The sequence below is a fragment of the Python bivittatus genome, unplaced genomic scaffold (genome assembly GCF_059951505.1).
Source record: "Python bivittatus isolate LINGU-HERP-01145 unplaced genomic scaffold, Pbiv_v1 ctg000020_np1212, whole genome shotgun sequence".
Classification (NCBI taxonomy): Eukaryota; Metazoa; Chordata; class Lepidosauria; order Squamata; family Pythonidae; genus Python; species Python bivittatus.
This window is the reverse complement of record NW_028277030.1, coordinates 104,976,626-104,997,485: the sequence shown is the minus strand read 5'-3', so window position 1 is coordinate 104,997,485 and position 20,860 is coordinate 104,976,626. Positions and strand designations below refer to the sequence as shown.

Below are 20,860 nucleotides of genomic sequence, written 5' to 3'. Positions count from 1 at the left end.
AGGCATGGTATCCTATTACCCTTTTCCAGTAGATACAGCAAAGAGACTTTGGCACCTCAAAGACTGTGATACAAGCGTTTTTATCATCCAGTCCAGATGACTGGCTTCTGAGTGGCAGCAAATGTGAGAAAGGCAGGGCAAGTTTGCATGAGCCTGGGCAGCTTTTAGGGCTTGTGTAACTATGGAAAGCAAAGCTTAGAGGCAGTTATCTTCCCCTATCAGTGTAGTATTTGGAAAAGCAAAAGTCATGCCAGCCACCTCCTCAACAGGCAAACTTTCCTGGTAGTGCAAAGAATAAGATGCCTAAGCCCATGCTGTTAGATTCCCCAGTTTGAGGCTGTAAATACCTTACAAGAGATTAACATTATCTGCAGTTTCCTGGTTTGTTTTTGTGCCTTGCACAAACCTGTAACCAATCCATGGGGGTATAAGAGGAGCTGTTAAACAGAAGGCAGAAATTGGCCACTTAGCTAATCGCTAAGCCGACATGTAGCCTCCTTTACTGTCTTGGGGGCCTACTCATTCAGCTGATTAGGAAAACTGGAGTAGGAATCTCACCTTGTAACTACATAGGAGAATTGTGATAGCAATAATGTCAATAAAGTGGAAAACAAAATTTCTCAATTCAGAGAATTTCTAGGAGCTAGGAGCTCAGCACAGAACTCTTCAGGTGCAGGTCCAGCTACAACCATAAATCCTTTTGTCATAGTACAATATAAATTATGCCCATTTCTGTTTTGTCATGCAACCGAGCCAGAAGTGATGTCCAAACAAGGATTATGCTTTATAAATAACTGCATCACTGACCAACCAATTTCAACCAAGGGCACTTTTCATTTTTTTTTTTAATCCCTCTCTTTCAAGAATACTGAATCACTGTTACTAATACTTCCAAAATATTTTCATACCAGTCCTTTTCATATGAAACCTTACAGACTTCTTTTAATGCAGTTGCTAATAAAGAGTGATCAAGACACTTCAATTGCCTCACCTTTAATTTTACTATCTGTTTAGAAAGTTACAGAAAAAAATCTTACTATGCATTGGATAAAAATAAAAAGGAAGTTAGTACCTGAATAACTGGACAGTCTATAAATTGGATTATAAATTTTGTTTTTGAATTTGTTATTTTTTTTTTAAATGTCTTGTTTCCTAAGAAGTTCAAGTTAAGAACATATTGGTGGATTAGTGTTTGGGTTTTTCTCTTTTCTTTTCTTTTCTTTTCTTTTTCTTTTTTGGTATTATTGTATATTTTTCAGGATATTTTAAATGAAGCATGTGCCAGATATGTATGGCCCCAGTATAAGGAAGGGTGCAGAACATATTAAATTGGAATAATGCCAGAGTGCAAGAGAAGGTCTGAACATGCAATATTCTGTGTGTTGACTCAGAAATAAGAGAAATTTCCTTTCCCTGCAGTGCTGTCAAAGGGGCATTTACACTTGCTCAAATTTCTTTTTTTCAGTCTGCATAATAAGGATATCAGCAGAATACAGTATTGCATTAGAATAAATGCTACAGGAGGCCTTGTCCAAGGTTCACAGGACAATAGCCTTAATAAGCCTAGCAGGTTTGGGTGTCCTTTGGCCTGTTAAGGAAGAACTCATGGAACAAAAGTAAAATATGAGTGCCATAAATATCTTATACTGAATGAATGAACCTGAGCTGGGAGTTGCCAAGGTTTTATCCTGCAAAACATGCTTTGATAGAAATAAATTTGTAACAGTGTGAAGCAATAGACTCCCAGTTCAGTTTGTAAAGTGTCTTTGGCAGCAATGTGCAATACTGTAAGAACAGAAAATATATCTTTCCCCATCAATGTTTTCACCATAGTGGATCTCTGAGCAAGCTGACCTGGCATGCATCAGGTTGGGCTTCTGTAGCCTTTGCTTTTACTATTCACAGAAAGTAACTCCACCTTTTCATTTACTGCTTTATACCTGACACATATATACACTAGATCCCCATCATGGCATTCATGGGTTCCAATGCAGCTGCAGATATCTCCCCCTTTTGCCTTAATCACACCGACCCATTCAATGTTATCATTTTCTTTTGATTTAAAGGGGGGAAATGGGAAATTAGTCTGCTGCCAAACAGTGCATCAGCACCAAATATCACCAAGCTCCATGCCAGAATTTTTTTTAAGTAGATGTTGCTATAAATGGCAGCCATTTTGAGAGAATAGGCCCTGCTCATAGTCACTCATGCCTTAGTCACCTCCCAGTTGGATTATTGTATCATGCTCTGCGTGGGGCTGCCCTTGAAAAGTATTCAGAAGCTTCAGGTGGTGCCAAATGCAGCAGTGTGGGCAGTTATGAGTGCTGGTCATTTGGCACATGTGACACTTCTGCTCCGCAAACTGCATTGGGTACTAGTATGCTTCCAGGTGCAATTCAGGGTGCTGGTGGTTACCTTTAAAAACTTTCATGGCTTGGGGCTGAGATACTTATGGGACCATCTTTCCCCAGTGGCGTCTACCCATCCATGCCCCTCCCTACCCAGCAGGAGAGGCATGCTCTGGGTCCCGTCCACTAGAGAGTTCCATGTAGTGGGACTCAGGAAGAGACCCTTTTCTGCCATGGAAAATCATCCCCTCTGAGATTAGACTTGCCCTGCCCCTGCTGGCTTTTTGCAAGACATTGAAAACCTGGCTTTGCCATCTATCCTGGGGTCCTGGTAGTATGGGTGAGCCTGTCTTAGGGCTGATTTGAATGTGAGATGTGAATGCTCTTAGCAGATATTCTATGTTATTGATGTTGGGTTTTTTTAAAATGTTGGTTGTTCTATCCTGTCTTTATTTTGTTTTTAATTGTTAGCCTCCCAGAGTCATCTATATGAGATGAGCGGCCGTATAAATTTATAAATAAATATTTATTAGTCTTTGGACACAGGTGTCTAAAGGCTGGGGACATCTATTTAATATGTATGGATCAACAAAACAACTTGAATTCCTCTCCCTGTTCCTAAAATATTTTTGTTTGTCATCCAGCTGTTTTGTTTGTCATCCAGTTAGGGTCCAGGAACTTATGAAAAGGGGAAATTGCCTCAGCAATCCTGACATTCATGGTACTGAAATAGCTACTTAATTTCTGATAGTGTTCATAATAACACTCATTATGTTTGTCCAAACCTAGAACGGAGACTGCCTTTATGTGTCTTTTCACTTGAATGGTTCTTGGTTTTTCATTTAAAATCTCAGTGTTGTTTACAATATGAACTAAAAACAATACAAATTAAAGTCACTGCATGATGTTGGGTAGTGAGATCTTGCAAATGTCCAACACATGAAACCCAGAAGCAAACCAATAAAAGCAGCAGAAATTGAATTAAACAAAAATATGAGCAGAAGTAGCACTGAGTTACTAACTAATCATTGGTACAACCAGAAAGTTCCCTGCAAAAAGTACAGCCAGGGAATGTGCAGAGTGCTTTCTATTGACCCTTAAATCCTCACCATAGCCAACCCCTATTTTGTAAGGCAAAGGTTTTCTAAATCAGAAAGCATATTTATTTGTCAGGCTTGAAGGCTCCCTTTTAAAAACAAAATAAAGAAGACAACAAAATATTGAATGGAGTAAATTGAATGGAATTTGCCAAATATTTCAGCTGAAATTTTGAGTCCCTTGACTGTAGCTTGGTTGGAACAGAAATAAAATTGAAGTATCAGCTTGCATTGTACTTTCTACATTAGGAAGGTAAGACCCATCATTCTATTATTATTTATAGTGTCAAAGAAATTAAATACATGTTAATGCAGAAGTCACTCCAGTGCACAGCCTATTAATCTTCAGGGAAGGGGGAGGGGGGGGTGGGATTGCATGCATGTGACCTTTTATGAAAACTTCTGCCAAAGGCAGATGAAAATTACACTTTGGCATTCAAGAAGATTGAGAGACAGAATTATTCTGTATAAGTGAAAAATGTAATACTGATGCTGTGGTTTACACATTAATATTTGCCGTTTGATAAGCTTTACCGATTTCAGCAACGGGCAAGAAATCATAATGGGGACAAGGAAAAAAGAAACCAGTTTTTCCCTGAGGAAAACTACTAATACCAGTTGTGGAGGATCAAGCCATCATTTTTAATTGATGGAAAAATCACTATTCCTTGGTGGTAGTAACCAAAAATGCATATTTCAGGGCTCAGTTACTTAAGCTTGAAATACTTGCAATATTTAGATTTAAAGCTAACCAAAACCAATTTAAAACCTTTCTCCCTCTGCTCCAAATTTACTATGTTATTCATCCACCAAAGATTTTCCAAAGTTACACTTTTTTTCCTCATCACTGCTAAGGGGCCATTGCTCCAAAAAGAAATAGAAGGGGAAGGAGTTTCTCTTGCAATGACCTACAGTTTTCAGTACTAGAGAATGACCAGCAGCAAGGTTACAGCGGTGATGGGGGAACTGTTAGAAGAACTGAAGGACCAGGTTAGGGACAGATTGTCAGGGAGAAAATCTATCTATGTGACTGCTAAGAGTTGACATTACTTGATGGCACATAATCAGTCAGTCAATGCCAAAAGCAGATGGATTGGAGAAATAGAGTTTTCCTAAGGGCTACTGTGAATGTCACTTACCACATTTTCCAATATAATTGTAATTTACTAGTTGCTGGGGGAGAGTCAGACCACTTTCCGTCTACTTTCTGACTCTCATTGGCTGCTATAATTGCCAGAGAAGTCAAAAGGGAGAGGGAAAGATTTGGGCTAGAGTCTAGAATTATATGGAAAGGAAGAAGGCCAGAGCTGTCACAACTCCTCCCGACAGGCAGGGCAGCTGTTGCCTTTGGATAAAACATTTCAACTTGAGCATTTCACTTCCATCTCTGTTTAGCAGCAGTGAGTCTACTAAGTGCACCTCTGCTTTTAAAGTATTTATCCTTCGCTGCTATAACAGTGCATTGTCTTCCTTATACCTCTCTTGTGTTCAGTATGAATCACCTTATTTCTCCCAGGTGGTGATTTATAACATTTTACAGTTCCAGCAATCAGAGGGGGTGAATTAAAGGCCCATGCACATTCTATGGTATTTTTGCAATGGCTTTTCTCTTGTTAGATCCATCTAATATTTTACTACAAAATTAATGAAAGTACAAGATGGCAAATTCCTTTTCAAGGGATGTTTCATTCATCTCAAACAGCGAGCAGGCACCTCCATCAGTAAAACTGAAGAGATGTTTTTCTCAATGGCGGGCTCTTCTCCAGCTCAAGCCTTCCCTACCGATTCTCTGCTCATTTGCATAATGAATTCTTCTGAAGCGCCCATTGGCTGCTGCGAGCCGCGCTCGTGCGTGATGTCAGCACTCACAGGGTATTGCTTGGGTTGTGGCGGGTAGTTGGAGCCTGTCAAAAATCTTCGCAGCGGCGGTCACGGCCGAAGAGGAAGAAGCGAGGCTGAATCGCCCGGCAAAACCCGGCTGCCAGGCAGCAAGAGGAGGAGGAGGAAAAAAGAATTGCGCGCAGCTCGCCGAGGCTCCTCGCTTATGGCTTGGGGTCCCCATCCTTAGAGACTCCCGAGGAGCTTTCAGGAATTGACAGAGGGGCGCCCTTCCCGCCTAAAGGAGCTCCTCCGTCACCTGCTCCAAGCGAAGGAGAGCCCCGCGCGGAGGGAAAGGCAACATAGCTAAAGGAGTCTCCCCGCTAGCCAGAGTTGGTTCCCGCTAGCTACAAGCGCCAGGCGCCGCCTCACACGACCTTCTCTTCGGGCTACCTTCGTTCCAGTCCCGCTAGTAGAAGCGCTGCATGGCCCGCCTCCGCTCAGGACGGACAGGGAGCCGCGCGAGCAGGCGTGGAGGGGAGCCCACGGCTTCCTGAGCGGGCTCGCCCGGAGACGAGAGGACGCCGCTAAACACCCCCTTCCCCACAACTCGCATTTCCGGGCAGAGGCTGGAAGGTCCCGGAGAAGCAGCTTTGGCCTGCCCCGTGGACGTGGGCAAAGGTTCTTCCCGACTTGGAAGAAGGCTGAGCGTGTGCCCAAGAGAGGAAACGGGGTTGCTGGGTCCCCTCTTCCCAAGCGTTGGCCGGCCGGCGAGCAGGAGTTCTTCAGTCCGCTGAAAGAGGCTGACGCGAGATCGAGGCGAGGAGACCCCTTCCGCTCTGAGTCCGCTCCTTCCAAGGGAGGCAGAGGGCGCCTTGGGGATGGGACGAGACCTTTAGACGCTCGTCCGCGCGGCTTGCGAAGGTGGTCCCAAAGTGTGCGCGAAGACCGTGAATCTGGCTAAAGGGGAGGACTGAGCTGGGGGATCGCCGGAACGGGCAGAGGTCCCGACTAGAAGCTGGAGAGGACGGTAGATCACTTTTTGTCACCTAGCCGTTCCCGCCGTAGCCGCCCGATCCCCTGATAAAATGAAAGGCGCTGGTTTCCCGCCGTTCCTTCTGGCTCCTCTGCTTATCTTTGCCATGCAAGTGGGGACCGTGGAAGCGGGGAGTCCTCTTCCGGGCTCTCGCCCTGGCGGCCAGCAGCCGCAGCGAGATGCACCGAGTTTCTCCCGGCAGCAAAGAAAGAGCTTAGCGATGGATTTCATCGTACCGTCGCTGTTCCGAACCTACCTGAGGGAGCTGGTGCTGGGTGGCGGGGGCAGAGGCGAGCCCTTGGGAGGGTTCAAGGCGCACTGCAGCTTGGTGCTGGACTGCCCGCCGCTTTTGCGCGCGGCTAGCTCTTGGCTGCCCAGGAGCGGAGCCGCAGAGCCGGCCGGCCGCGCCAGAGCCCAGTCCAAGGTGCTGAAAGCGGGTTCGGTGCGAAAGCTGCGCCGCGCCAAGCAGCTGGTGCTGGAAGTGGGAGAAGCCAGCCTAAGGGAGGACTGTGCGTGGCGTTCCGCGGAAGGAGTCGTGGCGACGGAAAGCCAGCTCGAGTTTACCCTCACCGAGGAATTCAGCTGGTGGATCCGCTCCGGGGAAGGCAGGCTGAGAATTCGGTTGATGCCCGAAAGGAAGGCATCTTTCTTGGGCAGGGAAGGCAGTTTATCAGCGGCCATCAGGGCGTCCCAGCCCCGCCTATTTCTCCAGATGGCCACCAGAGGTGAGCGGATGGTTGATGACTTCTGCACCTAGATAAAATCAGCTTCACTGATGTTTGAATAGGGGTTACCTAGTCTGTCTCTGAGGAAAGTTTGGAAAGCCTAGCTGGAGTAAAAATAACAGGGTGGGAGTTCTCCTCCTTTACGTTAGGATGATTTGTAGGGGGATTTCTAAATTTCTGCTCTCACTTATCCCAGAAACCTCAGCAAGCCTTTACAATTCACTACACTTCTTGTAGTATTAATTCTGAAGCATCCTTTGGAAAAAGTTTGTGATTTGCTCTGACGTTCTCAAACAGAACCTTTAAAAAACCCATTATACTTCTGACTCATTTTCTGCATTCTATATAGTGTTGCTTATCCTGAATGGGAATAATATGATAAGTACATAAAATAAATAAAAAAACCCTTCCCCCTTCCAATTCAATGTGCCTCAATGCCTCTTCTTCTCCAATATATAGCCCTTAGGTGTTTTTGGAGAGTAATGCACTGTAAGCTTAAAATGTCAGCCAGTAAGCTATCAGTTAACTTGTGTTGACTTAATTGTAGAAGGTTGAGCACATATAACATTCCTCTTTTCTTTACCATGAAAGAGAGATTTTGTACAAGAAGGAACAACAATCTGGAGAAATTCAGTGGAGTTTGGTGGAATTACTATAGAGTAATTATGAATAATGTTAGGATCTTCTGTTTCTAGGTCAACCTTCACACACCCTGTTATCCTCTAGATGTGTTGGACTAATCCCCATGTTTCCCAGCCACAACCCATAAGCCAGCTTAAACATTTGGAGGACATAGGTTGGAGAAGGCTGTTCTAGATAAATTACTAACAGATGAATCCTATGAATCCTATGGCAGAAACATGTCTCACTGAGTTCAGTGAGGCTTATACCCAGCTTAATGTCCATAATAAAAAGAATTATCTTAAAATGAATACTCATATAGAGACTGATAAAGTCTTGAATATTTTTCATTTTCATTTCCATTGCCTGGAAAATGAGATGTGCAAGTAGAGAAAATGATACTTTTTATTAACCATGTTATGAAAAATTATATGTATTTTTCATTTTTTTAAAACTTTATCCAAGAAAATACTTTATACAATGACTCATTAGTAAGCAAGTATCATTTCTTTTTAATTGAAATTTACAAGTTATTCATTCAGAATAGTATAACTGAGATTCATAATTGCGAAAGCCATCCACTGATAAAATTAAGATTTGTCATTGGTCATAAACTGTTCCCATTAATTAACTGATCACTGATCATTGGTAATTAACTAATTAACTAACTGATCATTAGTATCTCAATATTTTAGTGCAAATAGCTTAAACACATTGCCTACATCAGGAGATTTATGCAGACTAATAGCCCAATTTTTAAAAAAAATACAATACGGATCACTGGGATAGGGCTCAATTTTCAAAGTTGAGACTATAAAATATTATAATTCAAATTTATTAGTGCTATGAATTTCAAATGAACTAAACTGCTAAAAAATACAAGCACTGAGACATAATTAGACTTCATGTAGCACTGCCAGACTTCATTCCTCAGTCTACCAGTTTTAGAATAGTTCAGAGTTACTTTCAGTTATTTTAAATTAGATTTGAATAATATACAGTAATGTGCAATCCAAATAGCATGTTGAAAGTAGCAGAATTTGTTCAAGAAAGGTGACTAGATACAGAGGTACAGACAATGGCTACATTCTCAAAAGGCAGAAAAATGTATACATGGTGCGGCTTTTTAGAATCATGCTTTTCAGTATTGTTTTTCCTTTCTACATTCTAAGCCAGTGTTTCCCAATCCCCCACCCCCAAAGCTTTCATATCACCTAATGCTAGGATGGAAATTTGCTCTGTAGCATGTGATGTTCCATTAATCGGTACTAGGATGGGTACCTGTTGAGATGTTTGGTTAAGGGGAAAGAAACCTGTGGGACAAAGTTTTGCTGGAGACTGTAAGGATTTGCATCCAACTATACCAGCCCATGAAGCCCATGAATAGTTTAACTCAGAAGGAACTGACCTTTCTGGATGAAAAAACTCTTCACTCCTGTTCCAAGGGATTGGCAAAACATCTCATATAAAGATTCAGTCCCATTCCACTTCAGCAATATTAGACTAAAGTAAGCAGCCTCTAAATTAGGTATCTTCTAGCTCCAATCTTTTCAGCTGGACTTCCAAATCAAGCTTTCATCTCTCCTTCTTCTCACAAGCTTCAACACTGATATTATCTGCATAAGAGCTCCTTTTCTCCCCTATAATTTTATGTATTCTTTATAATACCCCATAAATATATAAACTAGTCATTATAAAACAAAACTCTAATTCTATGAAATCTCCAAAATGAAGTGCTAGAATAACTATGTTTAATAATTGTTAATTTTTTAAATATTTCAAAAGAAATCTAGCTCCCAGTTGGTTAAGGAATGAAAACTGAAGCATTCAGGTTCAATCTTATACAGGAATGAATAGGCCAGAAAGTTTAAATTACTGAAATTAACTGTAACTGAAGCTACAGTTGGACAAGAAGGACTCCTACTCATGATTGGTGACCTCCAAGTAGATTCCTTAATAATATGCCATTGAAACTCTGTCCTCAATTCCAGGAACATCAAGGATGGGATTTTAAGAAAGAAAGGTTCAGACCTGGACATTTTTCTGCTTATTAATTATAGCAGATATAAATAATATTCTGACTTTATATCATCCACTATTTGTTCTAAATAACAAGTTAAGGCTACCTATGCATGTGTGTGAGAGAGACAGATACCATTATGTGTATTTCTAAGTTTTCTGTCACTGTTATACCCAGCAAACCAATCCCATTATGTTAGCAACTCTATTTGCTGTATTATTAAATATGGCCATGTATTCTAGTGCTACCAGATCTATGCTGCAAAATCACTCAGTGGTAGCAAAGTGTTAGAGTTTTCTGTACTTCTTTGCTGCCATCTAAGAATTGCCTGACATTTTGCAGCCCAGTTCTGTACATTCTCAAACTGTGTCTGTTCAATGCTCTGTCAACAACACCACTCATAGGCAGAAACATATCTACATATGGGCTTTCAGTTCTGCTAGTACCAGCCAAGCTGTTGCAAGAATGGCACAGTGGACATCTTTCTCCAAAGTTAGCTTAGCAATAGTTCTATTGCTCAGCTTGGTTGGAAACATGCTGCAGACAATGTACTCCTGAAATCAGCAGCGCAAAGCTTTTATACTGTGTTTGATAAGCTTTGGAGTCCTTGGGTTCTCTGAGCTTGGCTATTTTCTTGCAAATGTTTCATTACCCGGCTAGGTAACATCTTCAGTGCTAAACTTTCCCTCATTTTCTTTATAGTTAGTAGTTCATGACTGCCAGTAATATATTATTCTTTATTTAGTAGGCAAAGTTATTATTTGTCTAAGCCAATATTAAAATATTGTCTAAGGAGTGAAAAATTCATCTGAACTATGCTTAGGTTTCAAATGAACAAGTAAATGCCCTTGCTGCTTTATCCTACCACACATAGAAGCTAATAAAAAATGCTTAACTGAAGTTGTCTGTTCAATAAATCACTGTTCTATGAAGGGTGACCCTCAGTGTGCATGGGCTGTATTTTTAAGCAGACAGTGAAATATTGTAAGAAAAGTAATCTTAAAGGATGATGAGCAATGCTCTATGAAACAGGGCAGTAGAATATTCTTTCTTTAGAAAATGACAGTAAAAAGCTGTAGGCATGATAACTGAAGAACAGAAAATTTACACCAATATTCTTAACCTTTTTTTCATGGTGACTTTTTAACACAAGTTTTACACAATTTTCTCAAATCATATGTGAGCCAAGGACACATATATTTTAAGTAGCAACATTCACTGCTGTTTATCAAGGTTTAAAGTAGCAACACATGGTGCTGTTCTTTAATGACAGAGAAGTGGACTACCTTGAACCCTGCAACATGCAAATAATACTTGTGCAGGTTACTTAACATTCATTTATATGGACATTGGATTAACCTTTTTTCCCCTTTTGAGGGGAACAAAATGTTTAAAAGAGACCTTTGTGTTTATTATTTATGTGGGTAGAAATGGAATTTGAAGGTGGATATAGAAGACATTCCCCAACTCAATGAAAGTATGAACTTGGGTCAAGATCTATAAATCAATGGACCATGGATTTAAACTCTTGGTAGACCTTCTGACATACTGCTAAAAACAATTTCACTTGCTAATTCAAGCACGTAATTGGCAAGTAATCTATAGATGGTAATCTATGGGTGGTAATAAGGATTTAAGTTCTATAACAATAAATTCTCACATATTTAAAAGTGTATGGGTTTGGGAATACATGTTAAAGGATATGCATACTGAGTGTGGGTTAGTATAGTATAGGTTAATTAATTAATTAACCTTAATTAATCTCTACTTTTAATGTTGACTTTTTATATTTTTAAATGCTTGTTTTTATATATGTATTGTTTTTTATCTGATTGCTGTATGCTGCACAGAGTAATTTCTTGTGAGATGGGCAGCTATATAAATTTGTTGAATGAATGAATGAATGAATGAATGAATGAATGAATGAATGAATGAATAAATAAATAAATAAATAAATAGGTGCCTCCCAGTTGGTGGGATGCAGGAAACAGTATATTGGCTTGCAAGGTATTCTCTGTACTAGAGTCTCTAGATTGTCTAGAATACTGGGGGCCTTGTTCAGGGTAAAACTGGACTTAGGTTGTGCTTGTGATATACTGGCCAAAATGAATTTAAAAAGCAAGATTGGTTTGATTGTTTATGATGAAAGACAGAGAGAATTCATGAAGGATACAAGGATGACAAGAGGTTCTGAATATGGGGCAGACCATTATTTTGGTAGTGTCAAGAGCGGATCTTGTAAAGAAATGGACATGGAAGAAAGGAAAGGAAAAGAAACTAGAATGAAAGAACAATTGCAGGAAAAGAAGGTGTGTAGCTGTGCTAGTGGAGAATATGAAAAAGGATGCTTAGTGGAATGATGACATGAAAGAGACTGTGGATGAGAACAATATGTGTAAAAGAATGCTGTAAAAATTAAGATGTCAGAAATATATTATGGAAGGCAGAGAAATGCAGAGATATTTTAGTAGAAATTTTAAAAAATGTTTTGGTAGTCATTGAAACAGACTAAAGAGGAAGCTTCCAGCAGAGTGAACAGGATTAAAAATAAAAGTGATGAAATTATTAGGGCAAAACTGAGCTGAAGGAATGCTGGAAGGAATAGAGATTTCTATAGGAATCAATGATATATTGAACAGTGGAATTAATATAAATACAAATGCTATAAATGTTTGTGTCCATTGATGAAAAGGAAGTCATAAATGCTATGAAAATGCTAACAATTAGTAAGGCTATACATGGTATAACTGGAGAAATGTTAAAATATTTATGTGGTTTGCTTATGGAATGGCTGTGTGACATATCTATGTCTGGTGGTTGGAAGAATGCTTTTATTGTTTTTAATGTTTTGTGTTCCTTAACCTTTTCTAAACAAACTCCAACATCTGACATCTCTTTTTCCACGTAGGGCTCTAATCTGCTTTGGATGATTTTAAGCATTATTTTGCTAGCATGTGAAATTAAGGACATTGTACACTCTGTTAAGTTTCCTCTGTTTGGTACTGGAATGTAGATTGACCTTTTCCAATCTATGGCCACTGTGTCGTTTTTCAGATGTGCTAGCTTAGCTTGATTAGAACTTTTACTGATTTTTCTTCTGTTGCTTACTGTATTTCTGTAAATATTCTATCAATTCCTGTAGACTTCCAATTTAGTAATGATCAGAATTCTAACTTCATCTTCTAGTTTTAGAAGTTCTTGTAAGTAGGGAATATTTTCCACAGAATCCTGGACATTGACATCTCTCCTCTACAGAATTTCAGTATATTCTTTCCATCTTTGTTTGATCATCATTGAATAAGCTACAATCTCTCCATTGGTGTGTTTTATCATACCTGTTAGAGGTTGGGAACTCTGTCTGGGTTCAGAGACCTTTTGCAAGTCTTTCCTTGTTTTTCTATGTCTGTTTCCGTCTTCAGTGTCTTTACAGGTAATGTTGTAATACTGTTTCTTCTCTCTTCTAACAGCTCTCTGAAATTCTTTGTTAAATTCCTTCCTGAGATTTTTATCTTTCTTGGCTTTGGCTTATCTTCTCTTCTTGGCAATCTCCACAGTTTGTTTTGACATCCAGATTGATTTCTTCTGTTTCTTGATTTTTGACAATCTCTTTCACATTCATCCTTAACAATTTTTTAAAGCTTATTGCATAACTCTCTCATTCTCTATAAATGAGGTTCAGGACTTCAAAGTGATTTATGTTCTACTTCTTGAAAATGGTGGGTATATTCTGAAATCATATCATGGAATCCAGTTGTATTTTTTCTTCTGCTTTGGGAACTTGCTTGTGAGCAATTCATGACCTCTTCCACAGTCACCTCCTGCATGTCTTGGCTGTTATAACCGAACTCTTCCACCTCCTTCTGAGAGCCAGTTTGGTGTAGTGGTTAAGGCATCAGGCTAGAAACTGGAAGTGCATGAGTTCTAGTTCCACTTTAGGTATGAAGCCAGCTGGGTGACCTTGGGCCAGTCATTCTCCCTCAGCCCTGGAAAGGAGGCAATGGCAAACCTCTTCCAAAATCTTGCCAAAAAAACTGCAGGGACTTGTCCAGGCAGTCACCAAGAGTCAAAATTACTCAAAGGCGCACACACACCCCTTCTTCTACCAATAACATAGTTAGTTTGATTTATGTGTACTCTATGTGGTGATGCCCATATATATAGCATTTTTTTGGTTGTTTGAAGACTGTATTAGCAATGAAGAAATAATTGGATTGGCAATTTTTGTTTCCTAGGCCATCCAGCCCAAATACATTTTCCTCCTTACTATTTCCAACTTTGGCATTCTAGTGTCCAATCATAAGCAGCACATCTTGATTGCATGTTCTGTTGATTTCAAATTGAACTTGATCATAAAACTGATCAACCTCCTCTTCTTCTGCTTCAGTGGTTGGAGCATAAACTTGGATGATTAACACATTAAAGGGTGGCCCACAGACTCTAATTGATATTATTTGGTCATTGATTGCATTGCAGCCAAGTACTATTTTTGCTATACCCTTCCTAACTATGAAAGCAATGTTATTCCTTCTTTGTTTTTCATGTCCTGAGTAGCAGACAATGTGATCTTCTGACTGAAACTGTCCAATTCCAGACCATCTCAATTTACTGATGCCTAAGATATCAATGTGTAGTCCATTCATTTCATCTTTCATTGTGTTAATCTTTTCCATGATCGTGTTTGTTACATTCCATTTTCTCACTGTAATTCTGTCTTTGCAGATTTAGATTTTCTTTTCCTGCATGGCAACATCAACATGTCATAAACACCATTAATACTCCAAAAGATCCTCAGATCTTCCTCAGTAGCATACTGAATGCCAGCTGAATTGAAGGACCCATCATCCAGCATTATACCAACATTCACTCCATCTTGTTTATTGATATGATTTTCTGGGTGAAATACATGAATGGTTTATTGCTGACTTCTCCCACACAGTATGAAGAGATGCCTTTGTGGTTATCACAAAAGTGATCATCTGCCTCCAATATCTTCCTGTATCACTGCTGCCCAATATAGGTGCCTGCTTGCTTTAAATGGGCAGCTAAGATAATCCTCATGCATTGAGTGACACTGCTGGGATTATATACCTTTGGCATATACTCCTAGCATTCTTTGCTTGTCACTTACAGGAACATACACATATGATGAGGCCGCATAGCAAGACTTGGTGCTGGTGCTGGGTCTGGGTCTGGGATGAAAGTTTAATAAATATGAGAAAATGGATGGAGAAATATTTAAGATGCATACATTCTAGTAGAAATTGGGTGGGTAGTTTGTGAATGGTTGCAAGGAATTGATATTCGTCAAAAGAAATGAAAATGGCTGAGAGTTGGATACTTAGGAAAGTCATGAAAGCAAATAGAATGCAGTTGGAATGAGTTACTTAAATGAGTGTGCTAAAAGAGATAGGATCAAGAATATACACACACAAATATATAAAGGAAGAGTGAATGCATCATCCGAAACGGGATGATCAAGACAATTTTGACTGAATGGAGTTGACATGATCCTCAAAGAGAATGACAGGAGCTGTTTACAGAACAAAAGACAGTATATCAAGTAGTATATGGATGTAGCAGAAGCAAGGATGGTTTACAGGATGGAAAGGTGATTGATCTGAATAGCTAACAGCTATGGGAAGTAAACTGAATGGTGCTAGTGAAAGCTAAATTCTTTTACCTTTTTTTTTAAAAAAAAAATCTTTTATTTCTTCTTTTGTGTAGCTTGCATAACACCATTTATTCCAAAAAGAAATAGTGTGATAGATATTCATGTATTAAAGCACTGACAATGCTATATAGTTTAGAGATTATTCAGAAGGTCATGACACTTGGATGTATATGACAAATTGAGATGTTGAAGTGTTCCCAGAAGTAATGCATAACATTTCAATTTTATTCTTCAGAGAGCATTTTCCCCTAATCTATGGCACACCTGTGGATTAATACTAGTTTTACATGAGGGTTATGGCTGAAGCTATTCAAGTGCCATGGTTTGTCATTGCATTCTTTCTAGATTTATTGTCATGCTGACATCTTAAAACCAGCTGGATGCTTTAGTAACAGTTCTGAAAGGTTCCCTCAGTGAAGATTTGATTCCATTTAAACTCCTTATGGACAGAGTGGCAAGGCTTCTCAGGTTTTATGCATGAAAAATTCTGGTCAGCAAATCTGTAAAAAAGGAAATGAGGTATGTGCCAGCATGAAAAGGTGTTTGTGTGTGTGTGTGTGTGTGTGTGTGTGTATCATTTATAACCTACTTTTGATGATAACATTATCCCAAAGCAGAAATTACAAGAAATTACAAGAAACAAAACTGAAAATTCACTGGAAACCTTCTATAAATTAATGTTTTCAACTGGAATATAGACCAGAGATCAGTTGGGATAGAAAGTTTTCTGAACTAGACTTGAGAACTTTTCAAGACCTTTCAGTTTGATGGTTTTGGTCTTGAAAGAGTTGCAGAATGTGGTTTAGTATAGGCTATTGTTATTCTGAAATGCTGGAAGTATAAAAGAAGTAATGACATACTTTGCCTGGCCATATCTTCTGGATATATATTCTTCTCTACATGTCTGAAATGGATTGCTGAATCCATTTATTGTATTCCATAGTGCTGCCAAAAGTTCCCAAAGTGGAGCCAAGAAATATTTAATATCACCCATTCTAACCTGGCCATGAAGTTGGAAGGAAAATGTGTGTTTGTTGAGCCTGACACATGAAAAAACATATATTTAAACCCTATTAACAGATGCTTTTGTACAGAATATCATACTAATTTAAAAAGATATGTTTAATGCAGGTACTTCAAATATCACACTGAGAAATACACACAAGAATTAGTTATACGGATGTATACAGTATTTTGGTGATGTATCCAATGTAACGTTACAGGACTTTTCATACTTCAGTGCTAAATGAAGAATAAATGAAGTAATATTTACCCTCTGATTGTGCAAATCCTTTCACAGTGTGCAGGAGTATGTCAAAAGGACATTGAATCAAGAAAACAGCTCATTTTTTTCAAGGCTCATGTGGCTGCTTCATTAGATGTTCCTAGTTATCTGTGCATTCAAGTGCATGCACAGCCCCTTTCATTCACTGGGAAAAAATAGAAGCAAAGCGACCATGTATGCACAGGCATGCCAAAATAGCTATGAGTAGCTTCTGAAACAGTTGGGTGAGCCTGGAGAAAGATATTATTACTTTACTGATTCAAGGAGAAATGCTTCATATGTGCTCATGCACCAAGTCTGTCCTTCAAAGATTTTGCACAGCTCTACTTACTGATAAGATGTAGAAGATTTTGCATATATCTTTACTAACAATCTTCCATCTGTGCCAATGCTACTGACCCCAGATATCTCTATTTTGCTATTTGGGATCAAAAGAGGAGAAGGTACAATAATTAGGTTCTATAATTAATGCACTATCAGTTCACTGATATCAACACATACAAACAATCCCTTTGACTAGATGCTGTCCTAAACCACTTGAGTCAAAGACATCAACTTTATTCACATGACCCACTTAATTGAGTCAAGGGTGAGGTGAAACATGAAAGCCCAGTGAGGAAGGAGTAGGTTTTAACCTAAACTAGTCATGGGACTGCTTTGGACCAAATTGCCCTTCCATAGTAAGCTTCATTGTGCAAAACTGGGCAGTTTAGTGGGAGACAAATTATGTCTCTTTCTACTAGACAAATGGACAAAGTAGCCCCGCAAATACAGGGCTTGCTGAGGCAGTCCCTACCTGTTGCTCCCTCTCCTTGGGAGGGATTTTCACTATAATCCTTTAGGGAAGGAATTCCTTCAGAGTTAATGTTCAGCCTTCCCAACCCAATCATGTTTTTCTGTATGAAAGAATTAGACCCTGGGGACGTTTCTCGCAGTCCAAGCCCTGTTGATCTTAAATAAGTAAGAGTAAGCTCCCAACAGTCTTACTTCTCATTTCCCTCCTGCAAGATATCCAGGAAACACATCACTGGCAATGGAGCTATAGCTTCAGAAGGTTTATCCAGCCACTACGCTTGATTGCCAGTTGCATTGCCTAAGCAGCTGGAACACCAATGTCCGTCTCTGCCAGCCATGATATTATTTCCTCATTCAGTCCCTAATCTGTTTGTTTGTGTTGTTGCCTTGGCTTTCTAGGTACCAGTGGGATTCTGGAATTTTCCTCTTGGTTTCTATTGTTTCATATTAGAAGCAGCCACTTAAGACATTCTGCTTAATTGTTCTAACAGTATAGAGCCTTTGGTCTTGTTAATGATTTTTATGATACTAAGATATTAATATTAATTCTCCATATTATGTATGCTGTGATCTGAAGGGGTAAATGAGTATAATTTATCTGTTTCCAGAGGGGAATATCTCCTGGGCAGAAAAGCAGGATATAACTGGAATAATAATAAATAAGTATCTTGGGTTTTTTTCTGTAAAGGACTAATTGAATTCAGTGGCAAAGTAAAGGTGAACCGATTTAGTATCACATAGAATTTTGTGGCTCACACTCCATCCACTTCATTAGTACATGGAGTATAGTTCTGAGAGAAGAATGTGATATAGAACCACAGATTCACAGAGCTAGAAGGTTCTGTCCAATCCCTTGCTCAGTGTAGGAATTTAAATTAAAGCATCTTTGATAGATGTCTCCCCAGTCTTCTCCCAGTGAAGAGAAGCTCATTGCATCAGAATTAGTCCTACTGTTGAATTGCTCTGACCAGTAAGAAGTTTCTCCTAATCTTCATCCAGAATTTGCCTTGCTGTATCTTCAGATCACTATGGAAAGTAGAATCAGGTCAAAGCTTTCTTTTAGGTGACACCTCTCCAAGTATTTGAAGTCTCTATTAGTAAGACATGGCCACCCCAGTGATCCTCTCCCCATGTCAACTGCAAAACTTCAAAGAGGTGCCTTATTCAATGACGTTTCCATCAAATCACCTCTCTGAAACAGACTGGCAAACTGAAGACCCATTCAGATGTAGTGAATTTAATTAGGTAGCTATGAAGTGCTTCACAGATTCCGCATTTTTCCCCCTGCTTCTTGGGTTGTTTCAGTATTCCAATGACATTCCCATACCCAGAAAATACTATGGGAAGAAGAGTTGAACCATGTGATACAATATTGTCATGATAACTAAATGAAGTCAGTGATGAGGGGTCCATTCCAGAAAGGGCCAAGCTTGCCACGTAGATATGCTAACCCTCCTTACTCTCCACAAAAGCCAGTGACTGGAGGCAGCAAACTTACACTGAAAGTCAATCAAAATTCTGCTCAGATAAGTCTAAGATTAACCAAAATGCTCTGCAGATCCTGGCATCCAACCAAATACCCTTCTGTTTCCTCATCCTGGACCATAACTGTGTGTATATAACTGTGTGTATATAATATATTCCTTTCACAGGAATATAGTCCCTGCATCTGATGAAGTAGAATGGCTTCCACTGAAAGCTTATGCAGCAATAATTTGGCTAGTTTTTAATGTGCCGTGGGACTCTTTGTTGTTTTTGCTGCAAAAGATTCACATGGCTAACCCTCTGAAACTTGGAACCTTCTGCTAGTCTATCCTTCAAGCGCACATAATATGCAGTCTAGAGAAATAACAAAATGACCTCACCTCGACCATATTCATTTCTGCCTTAATATGTAGAATCACAGAGTTACCACTGAACACAGCCTTAATTGATACAGTATTTGCCATCAGGTTGGTGTTAACTCTTAGCGACTAGGCAGATAGAACAGATCATACACAGATGCTAATTCCTGAGCGCAGCCAGATTGAATGTAGAGACTTATCTTGAGCTGGAGGTTCTACCTGACATACACAGGCTTCCAAAGCTGCTTCACATCCTGCTGATCTGCAGATCCCAGCATCCCTCATAATTGGCCAGGCTGCCTAGACAAGTGGGAGTTGTAGTTGTTTTGGAGGCTGTCAGCAATGTTCTCAGAGTAGTGCAGCAAAAAAAGACAGTATACAGTCTTAAATGAATGAATGAATGAATGAATGGACTCGGTGAATAGATGAATAAATAAATATGACCCAAAGATCCAAAAGATATAGTAATACTGAAAACATGTGTTGTGTAACAGTATTTAGGAACTACAGCTTGATGTTAAAAAGAATTCTGACAGAGCTTTTTAGCCCCCTACAATTTTCAGCATGCTTGGAGAGAAGAAATGACTGTAAAATCAGTTTACATCTATAGTGCAAATACACCTTTAGGCTTACAACAGATGAAAATAATACTCAGTGGCCCCAAAGGAGCATTCATTGTATTTTATGACTTCGGACAAAAGACCTAATCCTAACAGTAGCAACCAAAAGTATGAGAGACTGAAAAACATAAACTTGTTTAGTGAATGTTAGTGGAACAAATCAAGTATTTTGTTAGGATACTTTTAAAAATCATTTTGCAGCAATTATTTGCTAGTGTTTTAAGCCATTTTTTAAAAAAAATCATTGGGATTTAATATCAGATGTAATATTACTGTGGTCATATTTTCTGGAATATTTAACCTTTACCACCACCCACCCACCCAACCCCAAGTCCTGCTGTGCTGCCTCATTGTGGCAGGGGGAAGGAGTGTTTCTGGGAGAGATGAGTGAAGAATGTTGGGAGTGTATGCCAAGTGTATATATCCCCAGCAGGGTCACCCAAAGTGTGAAGGTCATCCCAGCTGCCCAACTAAAAAAATCAGGCACCTACATTGGGCAGCAGTGATATAGGAAGATGCTGGAGGCAGATGATGTAGTGACAACCACAAGTGAAATGGAAAAACAAGGACATTTTTTTAAAAAAAATCTCTCAACTCAGAAGGAGGTTCCAGCCTCAAACTGGTATGTTTTTAAGTCTGAAGATCTCCATTTGGGCTAATTATTAGTTACATGCACATTTAATCTATATGCAGATAATGAATGATTTCAGTCCTTCTTAACTCCCATTAATTTTCATGAGAATTTAGAGTATGTAAATATGTGTACATGCAGTATTCTAAATCACACAGGGCAACTCTGAGGGATTATCATATTCAACTCAGATTCAGACTTATGATGTTAATTAAAGCTTAATCCAGCGATCCCACTGGTTCTCAGTATTCTGTGTGGAAGCAGAGTTCAAAAAGTAATTTAAACATGAAGAATACATAAAGAGCAGTTTCTCCTTCTCTTAAATTAATTCTGAATGTCATAGCAGTGT

The 20,860-nt window shown here is 39.4% G+C and overlaps 1 protein-coding gene across 1 annotated transcript in view; it reads left to right on the top strand.

The window, feature by feature from the left end:
* The first annotated feature begins 6,206 nt into the window (after positions 1-6,206).
* The window catches only part of ALK (ALK receptor tyrosine kinase), a 632,586-nt gene continuing 617,932 nt past the window's right edge, over positions 6,207-20,860 (top strand). Inside the window, exon 1 of the mRNA XM_088145791.1 lies at positions 6,207-7,024. Coding sequence (XP_088001917.1) covers positions 6,352-7,024 — 673 coding nt within the window. The 5' untranslated portion in view covers positions 6,207-6,351. The remainder of the gene's footprint in view (positions 7,025-20,860) is intronic.